The sequence below is a fragment of the Thalassophryne amazonica genome, chromosome 20 (assembly GCF_902500255.1).
Source record: "Thalassophryne amazonica chromosome 20, fThaAma1.1, whole genome shotgun sequence".
Taxonomy (NCBI): Eukaryota; Metazoa; Chordata; class Actinopteri; order Batrachoidiformes; family Batrachoididae; genus Thalassophryne; species Thalassophryne amazonica.
The window spans coordinates 42,831,877-42,843,719 of NC_047122.1; the positions used below are offsets into that span (position 1 = coordinate 42,831,877).

An 11,843-nucleotide genomic window follows, 5' to 3' on the forward strand; every position below is an offset into this window, starting at 1 on the left:
TCATTAATAATAATAAATAAAACCGTATCTCACCACTTTTATTACCACTATCACATTGGCTGCTTCTTCTTCTAAACCAACACGATGCATTACCGCCACCAGGCTACACGCGCATGTGTACGAACGTCTGATCCCCGCAGTAAAACGGCTTGTGATTGGCTAATATTTTATATGTTTCTGTTTACTTGTGTTTCACCCGAAAATAGTCCAGATTTCTATTGTGTTTAATCAAACTTTCTGTATATTTGTGTATATTAACTATATTGCCGTGTTTAAAATACGTTATTGTATGGCTCATATAATTTTCTTTTTTAATTTATTGTTGCGGTCTCCTCCTACCCTACAGGGGGCGCTGCCGTAAAACATACACTTCCAAGAACTCAGCTGGGTTGGCTTCTACTTTCTTTTGACAACAACGAATGTGAACAATGCTCACATCGTGACTTACAGCTTATTTTTTGGTGCCTTGTTATTGTCTTTAAAGTTTTAAATATGGAGCCGTCGGCGCCGAAAAGGTTTGTGCTTACCATCTCAGCGACTTAACACGTGCTTGCTTGCTAATAACTACTTGGTTTAATTGTGTTGTATGTGTGCTAGCGAAATGCTAATTAGCTTAGCCAGGTTTCTCTTCAACTTTCCAGTGTTAGCGACGTTAAAGGACATTCTTGTCATTAACTGCGTTGCTCAGTACACACACACAAAAAAATATGTTTTCCATTCGACACAGTCTCATACCGCTATGTATCAAGTGACACATTGTTAGCGTGATAACCGGCTCATTATGAACAGCAGTAAAATAACGAAAATTAACAACTTTTCTGAATCATCAGTCATGTTGCTTTTTGTGCGAGATATATTTGTAAATTGAATGCCTTTCAGACCTTGCGCTGTCTGTAGTTTTTAAATATGAAATTCATGTATTATATGGATACACATTCCTGAACCGGTCAGCAGGTGGGAGTGTTTACAAGGTGCCAGACAGGACTGTGGTATTTTACATAAACACAACAAAGTTGAGCAAGTAGCTCAGTGGATAAGGAACAGAGCTGCCAATACATAGACCTGGGTTCGAGCCCCGCTCATGCTACCTGCCTGTGTCCTTGAACAACACACTTTGTCTGCATTGTCTTAGTCCAGTCAGCTGTAAACAGGCACCGGCTTTGGCTGGGAATTGACCTGCGATGGGCTGGCATCCCATCCAGGGGACTTGTGGACTCTCGTCCGTTTCACGCCACACAGACCAGAACTAAGCACCAACCCGATGGACCTCAGGCACAATAAGGACTTACTGGTGCATTTAACCATTGTCTGATGACTCCAGTCTCATTGTGCATGCTTTTAATTTGGTGTGTTATGGTTTGGTAGCATTTATTGTTGCTGTTGATATTGACTTTATTATTTAATGTATCCAATGTCAAAGTTCATAAACAACCCTTACTCTAGTAACCTTAACCTTAAGTTTTGAGCTTTAAATTTGTCAGGTGCCAATTCAAGGCCATGATGTCTGTTTTTATGTCCCAGTAATCAGGACTTTTTCTTATTGGATGTTGTACAAATAGCCTTGTGGAAAAAGGAATACAGTACAGTGTCAATACCCACTTTGTTTATGGCTTTTGTTTTACTGCTTGGACAAGCTGGCTGGATAAGTCACTCCGAAAGTTTTTGCTTTCTAAGCTCTATGCTAATAAGAAATTATAAAGACTTTTTATCATCCAGAAATTTTGATCTGCATTTTTCTGATATTTTATACATTAAGATGTAATTAAAGCATGACTAGTTGTTGAGAAAATGTAAAGTCCTGTCACTTGTATTTTGATTTTTACTTGCACATTTAATTCTTTTTTTTTTCCAAAATAAATCTTTGTTTACATAATTGTGTTTTTCCTTCAGCAAGCTGAAGAAGCTGAGTGAAGACAGTTTAACCAAACAACCAGAGGAAGTTTTTGATGTTCTAGAGAAACTAGGTGAAGGGTAAGAAGACCTGTGTTTCCACCACTGGCTGTATTACTTGCCTGGCATGTCTTTTTTTTTTTTTTTTTTTTTTTTTTAACCTTTTCCTTGTCACTAAAAAAAAAAAAAATCTGAACCAGTGGTCAGTCATTTGAAGATTTGCTTGTCTTATTCCATGGACCATATATCTCACACTGCAAGTTATTAAAAAATTATATATTGTTCCTGGGTCTGTGTGCATAGTTCCTATGGCAGTGTGTTCAAGGCCATCCATAAAGAGTCGGGTCAAGTGGTGGCCATCAAACAGGTTCCTGTGGAATCTGATCTGCAGGAGATCATCAAAGAAATTTCCATCATGCAACAGTGTGACAGGTAGGGAGAGAGAGAATCATTCTAAAAGCCTAAGCACTTCCCACTGTAAAAGTTCTTTCAACTACAAGGAAAATTTTGATTTTCATTACTTATTCATTCACATATAGTGTAACTGTGATGCAGGGATTTTTAAACTGAACCCCAAGCAAAATTAAAACAATATCATGGTTGCAAAGCATTTTTGGAGACAAGATTAGAAAATTGTGGGGGGGGGGGAGATAATTAACTTGTTTCTTTACACAGATGCTTTAAGGTTTATCCAATTTAATGAAAATTGGAGAACCCAAAACTGAATACACAAAAAACATATAACGTCTACATTGCACCCAAGTTATATGGTTCAGTTAGCAAACCTATCATCACCTGCTGTTGCCTGAATAGCTGACGTGTGATGATATGTGAGACAATTTTCCACTTCTCCTATTTTTGTAGAAAACAGAACTTTGTCCTTTCTTCTATAACCACTGTGTTTACATTTCCTCTTAGCCCTTATGTAGTCAAGTATTATGGCAGTTACTTCAAGAACACAGACCTGTGGATTGTCATGGAGTACTGCGGAGCTGGTTCTGTCTCTGACATCATTAGACTGCGCAACAAAACGGTGTGTTCTGACAGAGATGCAGTTTTGGTCGTTAATGAATGATAATAGTCAACATTTTCTATGATTTTTATTAATGAGTGTTTATAATTGTAAATAATTGTAACATTTCAAATATGGCATTCATTATAATAATTAACAGTTTCTCTGATGTAAATTATTTATTTATTTGTGAATAGTAGTTTATCTACGTTCTTAATTTTTCCCTATCCTTTTCAGCTGACAGAGGATGAGATTGCCACCATCCTGAAATCAACACTAAAAGGGCTGGAATACCTTCATTTCATGAGAAAGATCCATCGGGATATCAAGGCAGGCAACATACTTCTGAACACGGAGGGACATGCCAAACTGGCAGACTTTGGAGTGGCTGGGCAACTAACGGTAATTTTATAGATAGCAAAGACAACAGTAAAATAATAATATGTTATAATGTTTATAATAATAAATGCCAGAAGCTCAGGTCGTTTCTCCGTTATTTTCAATGGGAGTTGCTGTGAGCTGCGATTGCTTCCTCTTCATGTCGTTCGGGGGAAAGTGAAGTTTGCACTTTAACATCCTTCTTATCCTCTTTGTTCCAGAGCAATATATATAAGATGTCTGAAATTCGGTTTGTGTTTATTCAATTCCAAGCAGGTTAAACGTAGCAGGCACACATCACTGGTAATACGTATTTGTTTTAGCAAGTTTTCAGGGTCTCATGGATGCAGTCTTTTATTAACATGATGAAAAGCATTAAAAAATTACATTTTACTAGTACAGTGGAACCTTGATTTACGAGTTTAATTTGTTCCATGACCAAGATCGTAAGCCAATCTGCTCATATTTCAAACGAATTTCCCCCATTGAAAATAACTAAAATAATTTTAATCCGTTCCAGCCTTGTAAAACATCCCCAAATCACTCTAAATTATGGAAAAATATTTTTTTTTATTAACAAACAGACATGTATATTTTACCCGTGCATAATAAAATATAGGAAGCACGGTAGCTTAGTGGTTAGCACTGTTGCCTCACAGCAAGAAGGTTGTGGGTTCAATTCCCGTGGCCTGCATGTTCTCCCCGTGTGTGCATGGGTTTCCTCTGGGTGCTCCAGTTTCCTCCACATCCAAAGACATGCGGGTTAGGTGGATTGGAGTCTTTAAAATTGTCCGTAGGTGTGTGTGTGTGTCTGTGTTTGTTTGTCTGTTTGTGGCCCTGCGACAGACTGGCGTCCGGTCCTGGGTGTACCCCGCCTCGCGCTCTATGACTGCTGGGATAGGCTCCAGCCTCCCGTGACCCTTAATTGGATTAAGCGGTAGAAGATGAATGAATGAATAATAAAATATATAAAGTAAAAGGAAAAAAGTTTTATTAAGTGTTCTTACCTTAAGGCCCAGTCACACGGCACTTAACAAAGGGTGACGACGCCCTGGCGAAACAAAAAATCTGGACTTTTGTTGACTGTCGTTGGCATCGTTTAACCTTCGTGCAGCCTCGTTCCTGCAGCTGGCGCTACGTCAGGATTTTTAAACTTGAAAATTTTGAACGACAGGCAACGAAAACCTCAATTCGTCTGTGTCTCGTTTTGCTGTCGTTCTTGACGTTTTTTAATCATTTGTGTAGTTTTTGTAACGTTATTGTTTAATTTGACTTCGTTGGAGCAGCTGAACGTTTTCACACAGTGCAGAAGCCGGTTTCTGAGCGCTGAGGCTGCTGCTGCTTCATGTACCGTTGGAAATTACAGGGCAAACAGCCTACTTGCTTGGATTTTTTTTTTTTTTTTTATCTGTGTGGGGGGTCAGCTTCAATGGGCTCAGGCACCTTACATAGGCCAGAATTAATCTTTTGTGTGGATATAATTAATTATTTTGCCACAAGCAACTTGAATTTGAAACAACAAAAAAGTTGTGTAATTTCCGACAGTACTTGAATGCAGCATCAGCGGCAGCAGGAGCTGCTGCGTGCGCGTATTATTTTGTATTAAATATAACAATATGAGTGTAGGAATGACAATCCAGTCCTTCTGTACATGTGGCAACAGGTAGTTGAATCAAAATGATTATTTAAAGAGCTGTTCTGGAAGGAAGAATTCACGTTGTGGATCAATGATCAGCTGGTGGAATAACTGCACATGTGAGTCAATGCGCGTGTTCACACGCACTGATTAATTTACTGCTCTGATATATTCAATGATCTTTACACTTATATTTATTCTCCGTTTTGACAGTTTTCTGTTATAAATCAATATATATGGCTTAGAACATAATACAGTGATACAGCAGTGACCACGGCACAGTTTTTTCTTTTTATTTCTTTTTTTTTAATTAGAGGAAGACGGAGCGCGCAGCGTGTCAACAGACAGTGTGGATTCTGATAATGATGGAGATGATCCCTCTTTTGTTCTGGACGAGGAGCAGGTGGTCCACCAACGTGCGCACAGATCTCCACAGATTCTGTTTGCAGTTTCTCCAGTACCCAGCGCCGAGTCCTGGAACACAGAGATGCAGACACACACTGCTCCAGCTGTGGCTCCAGGCGCGTTTCGTTAAAGCGTTCAGATCATGAGCTTCGGTTTTGTTGAGTTCCTCTTTCGTCCCTTTTGCACTCTTGCTTCGCAGATTGTTCGGTGATAAAAGCTCTTTTGTCCAACTTTTCTCAACAAATTGTGACGTTTTTTACTTTTTCCCCTTCATTCAGGAATCGCCGTGTGACTGGGCCATTAGAAACAGACAAATGCGGTTAAAGGAGGCGGAGAAGGGAGGGACGTAGGTTTGCGCACACTGTAAACACAAACTAAACTTAAAATGTAGATCCTTAAAAGGATCATACAGATGTAACTTTAATTGTAAACTTGCAGGTCTTTGGACCCGGAAACAGATTTATCATGTGATGCATTACGTCAGAGCTTAACAACCGGATAGGTTGAAGAAAAAGTCTGCTCTGCCTGATGGTGCGGTATAATCAAAACTCTACCACAGAGCAAAATTATACCATTTATACCGCCCGTCTGCAACAAAGACAGTGGAAGTGCTTCTTTCAGCGTGCTATTATTTCTGCATATTTACTTGCAAGAGGCAGTACATTTGGCTTGATTACAAAATTGATGCATTGTCTCATTCAAATAATGCCATATTTCTACTTTGTCCATGAGCTTTCACTAATTTTTGTGAATCCTTGTTGACTGATTTGTAACCTTTGTTCACAGTGTAATTACCTGAATGGAAACATGTTCTCTCTCTCTATCTATCTGTCTCTCTCTTTCTCTCTCATCTCAAAGGACACTATGGCAAAAAGAAACACCGTGATAGGTACACCGTTCTGGATGGCACCAGAAGTGATCCAAGAGATTGGCTACAACTGTGTGGCTGACATGTGGTCCCTTGGCATCACTTCAATAGAGATGGCAGAGGGCAAGCCCCCCTACGCTGACATCCACCCCATGAGAGTGAGTATAAATTTAGGCAGGCCTTTTTGAAGATGTGGGGGCTTGGATATAACATGTTAGAAGTGGTTGTTTCAATGTTTGATAAAACATTGTAATCTTCACTTTGCTTCCTTTGTGTCTTTTGACAGGCCATATTTATGATTCCCACCAATCCACCTCCAACATTTAGAAAGCCTGAACTGTGGACAGATGACTTCACAGACTTTGTCAAAAAGTGTCTGGTCAAGAATCCAGAGCAGAGGGCGACTGCCACACAGCTCCTACAGGTTTTTACAGACATAAGCATACAGTCTTAAAAGTGTGTACTTCAGCCAAATAGGCACTGAAGTTTAAAGATGTTAAAAACGGGTAAACAAAGCCATTGGTAAACATTGCCAGGTTTGTGTTTTTTTTTTTGTTTTTTTTTTACTGAAAATGTATGTACAGTGCTTTTTTTATTTTTATTTTTTCAACCATTCAGCATCCGTTCATCAGCCAAGCCAAGCCAGTCACCATCCTGAGGGACCTGATCACTGAGGCCATGGAAATGAAAGCGAAGCGACAGCAGGAGCAGCAGAGAGAGCTGGAGGAGGAAGATGACAACTCTGTACGCGTGCTGAGAAGTTAAAGTTTGAGTGGAATTCTGGCAGAGCAGTGCACCTTGCAAATACATAAATTCCCCAAATGTCGTGTGTCCTGCAGGAAGAAGAGACTGAGGTGGACTCTCACACGATGGTGAAGTCTGGCTCCGAGGGTGCAGGGACCATGCGTGCCACGAGCACTATGAGTGATGGAGCACAGACCATGATTGAACACAGTAGCACCATGTTGGAGTCAGACTTAGGAACTATGGTCATCAACAGTGATGAAGAAGAAGAGGAGGAAGACCAGGGATCAATGAGGAGTGAGGCCACTATTTTTCTCCATGCTTAGAACTTTTCCATCATATCACTTAAGAAATGTCACACTGCTGAATGGATTAAAAAGATATGGTTTTTAAAGATATAATCTTGTTCCTGATGAATTGTAATAGGACATTCTTTCACCTCCTCTCCCACAGGAAATGCCACTCCTCAGCAGCCTATACGTCCATCTTTCATGGACTATTTTGACAAACAAGACAACAAGGCATCCCAGCAGCAAGAGAATTACAACCATAACCAGCCACAGGAGAAGCCCGGCTACCACATCCAGTCCAAGAACATCTTCCCCGACAACTGGAAGGTGCCCCAGGATGGAGACTTTGACTTTGTGAGGAGAATTTTCCAGTGTTTTATATTGATTTTTGTGGCATGTTAGAGATTTGAAATCAAGCTAATAATTCATGGGAACTTCGGGAGAAAAGGAGAAGCCCAGTGAATGAATGTCCAAGTTCCTCTGTGTTGTTGTACACAGCTGAAAGTAAAATATTTCATAGTGCTCCATCTCAGCAGACATGACTCTTAAAATGGGGAAAATTGCTCATAAAAAGTTTTAGGCCGTGGATATTGTTATGGTAACCGTAACTATGTGTTGGTAGCTTATTCTTACGGCGGTGACGTGACACCCTCACTTTAATTGCCCAAATAACCTAAATGTTACAGAGATACATGAACCCAAATAATCGCTTAAACGGGAACTGTTGGTTCATATAAAAGGAGTTGAATGAATGAATTTATTTGGCACGCAGTTCGACAACAAAAAAACTCATAACAAAAAACTCATAACAAAACAACTTTACAAAGATCCCGTGTGGCCGAAAGGCTGAGGGCAGAGGCAAAAAAAAAAATTCTTCAGTCTGCAAATCAAACCCCTGCCTTCTGCATTGCAAGCGTGGATATTTACCACTATGCTAATGAGGAGCTAGCAACACACACCGAGTCACAATATCAGTTACTGTGGCTGCTGTAAGAATGGCCCCAAGACTTAGACTTACGGCTAACGTAATTTTAACCACTTTGATATCTTTATTTTGGAATTACTTAAGCTTTCTTACAATTCATTTAGACCTGCCAACCCAAAACTTTAAATCATTTTGATGTCTCAAACCTGCATCACCACTTTATGCTGTGTGGTCAAATGATGGGAAGAACACTCGCTGCTGTGAGTTGACTGATAACTTCTGTTGTTGTTTTGTGTGTGTGTATGTGTTACCTCTTAGTTGAAGAATCTGGATTTTGAGGAACTGCAGATGCGCCTCAGTGCCTTGGATCCCATGATGGAGCGGGAGATTGAGGAGCTCAGGCAACGCTACACCGCCAAGAGGCAACCAATCCTAGATGCGATGGATGCTAAGAAAAGGCGACAACAGAACTTTTGAGGGCTCTTTTGTGCCAGGTTTTCACCTCCACTGGGACTGTCCAAGATACCACTACCATAAAATAGACAGGTGACAAATTAAAAGAAAACACAATATAAAGGGGTCTATGCTGTTCCCAGTGCAAAGCAAAGTGGGACACAGACCAAGTGTCATTGCTGTTTTCCACCTGATGCAGTTGTCATTTTAATGCCCGACACGCTGTAATTCACAATAACACTTTCACCCAAGTGAAAGTGTTGGTCTAAAAGTTGAGGTGTGATTTGCTGCAGAGGTACTGTGTTGATATTGTCCATCACTAGAAAGTGTTTGGTCTTTAGACCACTAAATAACCTGGTCTAAAGTCCTGAGCTGTGTAGTACCTTACAAAGAGCACGCCAGTGAGACAAGGTTTACCTACGCTGCTTCATGTTGCATGTACACCCTGCTTTCTGGTACATGTCATTACCAGTCATCTGTAACAGTTTAATATTAATATGACAACAACTATTAAATACTAGGGGACCTCACTTTACTGCTTCACCTCAGCTTTGGTGGCCGCTGTCAGCTTTGACAGGTCGGCACTAATCTGTTAATGTAGCAGAATCCTTTCACTGTCCACTTCTTCAGTAGCACAGTGCTGTGTACCTGGTGCACTCTGGTTTTGGTTTCATTTTGTTTGTTTTTTTTATGGTGGTGGAGTGCACCATCTTAAGACTTTGGCCTAAATGCTCCCATAAGGTATGGTTGAGATGCGGTGAGTGTAAAGGCCATAATGTACGATTGACCTGATTTTTTTTTTTTTTTACCCATCAAACTGTTCATTGACCTCTCCTGCCCTGTAGATGGGTATATTTGTTGTGTTTCTCTGCTCCTGTGTTCAGGTTTTTCTTTTAAGTTGTCACCCGTCTGTATGACCCACTGACAGTGAAGAGCTAAGAAGACCTTGGTGGTGGTGTTGGAAGCTCACTGGGGTTCTGATGCAACTTGGTCTTCATGGTTGTATGTGAAATTGGATGGTTCTTTTCCTGGGTAGCATCAGTTTGGGCTGCTGTAATCCAGTCTCACAAGTCTTTGTTGGAGTTTGTCTAAGTTGTACTACTCCCTTTTATTTTCTGGACATACTTATTTCTATGATTCCTGTGAAGTCCTCGGTGACCAGCACACTTTTTCCTCTCATATATTTCAACAATGTAAATATAACAGACTTAAGCAAACGGTGTGGCGGTTTGTTCCTGACCAAAGACAATCAAGGTGATGCTGATTACTGGTAAGATGAGAATGCCTTAAAATATCTGAAAGCTGGTTTAGACAAAAGAAATGTAATAAAACAAGTCACATGGTGCATAAATTTGTTTCATCACTCAGAATGAAGTGGATTAAGAAAAGATGGAAAAATGACTGCGATAATCTGGATGTGTAGAAGAATGTGTGTGTGCATGTTCTGAATCATGCATGGTGCAGAAAAATATTCAGACCCCCCCCTCAGGTGTTTGCCGCGCGGTTCGACACCTTCAGTGTGCTGTGCTTCATAGCAGCTCCGCTCCATGTTTATCTGCTGTGAGCACACGCTCGATAGCCGCTCATTATGAACGTTAATTTGACAAGGAAATGAAGCAAAATGTGGTGCAGAAATTCATTCCAATGTTGGCATAAATCATCTGATGCCCTTTTATATATAAACAAAATCATTCCAAAGAAAAAACTGTGCTCAAAGAGATTGTTCCAACCATGCTGGAATAAATTTCTCAACAGGAATTTAAAAAAATGCTTTACAAAGGTTTAAAGTGGAGAAGAAGATGGTGAACAGGTTAGGGGAGAAAAATAAACAGCAATGTTTAACCTGTTGTATGACTGTATCCAGTGCGGGTTCAAATCATTTATAACACTTCAACACACGTTATTTTTTTTTCTTTATTCATTTTCCCTGCAGCTTGTTTTTGTGTTTCTGCAGTCATATGTGATAATGTGTTCCATTTTGCTGATGTGGAGGCTTGATGTCATTAATGAAAGATGTTCTGATGATGCTTGTACACTTTGTGTGTTGGGACACAATCTGATGGCTTTAAAAGCTGCGTTACTGCTGTGCTGTTGCTAAAGTAAAGTTAAAAGTTATGCACACACAAAAAACATGCCATTAAAAACCATTTGGAACAAACATCATGTGTGGCTGTGGGATGTTCTGTGTTAATAATAGAAAGAATCATGATGGTCCTTTATAATACTAAATGCATTGTTCTGTTACATATGAATGCTGATATGCAGTTTTGGCTGTTACATTGTTGTGGATCTTTTATCTGAGCATCCAGAATTAACTTACATTTTTAATGCACAAATCCAAATTGTATTGGGTGAAATATCATCTTTGAATGAATATGTTTGTGGTTATATGTGTGTGTGTGTATATATATATATATATATATGTTTTTCTTTTTGGTACCATTAATCCTCTTATCGATACTTGTCAAATTAAGGCCATGCTGAAGTCTGCAGAAGGCCTCCAGCTTCCACACAAACCTTCACTCTATTATGTGTTAATGTTTCTTTTTGTCTCACTGGTTTAGATTTGGCTGTTAATAATTTTGCATCGTGACTTTATTCATCCTTGCCCTAGTCTATGCATGTTTCTGTTTGAGATGTAGTAAAATGCTGTTGTTATTAACCAAGTGTATAAGAATAGTGTTGACAGAAGCTGAATTTGTCAGCATTTAACAAAACTCTTTCTTTCTGTACAATAAAACGTGGTGAGGATCTGCCATATATTGTAAAATGTTTTGATATGAAATCATTTGTGAATAGCAATATGATTTTTCAGTTATTTCTGCATTATAATGACGAGAGCGTGCATAGTGGAATGTAAACCTGTGCTTGAATCATTTAATTTATCTTTGTAATACTTTATAAAATTTTGATGATATATAAATAAAAGTTGCATACAGTTAAGGGAGTTTCTTTTCTTTCTTATGTTCTCTGGCTTTGAATTGGATTACATTTAAACCCGGTTGGACTCTTGCAGGATCAAAAGTGGCTACCGTAATTCTTCTAATATGAATGCAGTTATTTTTGTAGTTGCTTTAACTTTGATGTGCATGAGATCTGAAATTGCTAGCGCCTGAATACTTTACCTCACTTTCTTATTCACATATGCATCAAGTGTTTGCTACCAAAATAAATATGCTAAAAAACTACGATGGAAACTCGTAGCGATCATGTTGACAGGCATTACGGTAAAATGCAGTAAA

The 11,843-nt window shown here is 39.4% G+C and overlaps 2 protein-coding genes across 2 annotated transcripts in view; one reads left to right on the plus strand and one right to left on the minus strand.

The window, feature by feature from the left end:
- polr2k (polymerase (RNA) II (DNA directed) polypeptide K) overlaps positions 1–11,843 on the minus strand; it is a 34,929-nt gene that overhangs the window by 16,783 nt on the left and 6,303 nt on the right. Inside the window, exon 2 of the mRNA XM_034160313.1 lies at positions 8,086–8,096. The gene's annotated coding sequence lies outside the window, so the exon portion shown is untranslated. The remainder of the gene's footprint in view (positions 1–8,085; positions 8,097–11,843) is intronic.
- On the plus strand, positions 374–11,544 carry stk3 (serine/threonine kinase 3 (STE20 homolog, yeast)). Its single transcript, XM_034160287.1, has 11 exons — positions 374–515; positions 1,891–1,971; positions 2,194–2,322; positions 2,809–2,923; positions 3,140–3,304; positions 6,180–6,347; positions 6,476–6,613; positions 6,808–6,933; positions 7,029–7,230; positions 7,387–7,577; positions 8,467–11,544. The coding sequence occupies exons 1-11, from the start codon at positions 493–495 to the stop codon at positions 8,623–8,625; spliced, it is 1,497 nt and encodes a 498-aa protein (XP_034016178.1). The 5' UTR covers positions 374–492; the 3' UTR covers positions 8,626–11,544.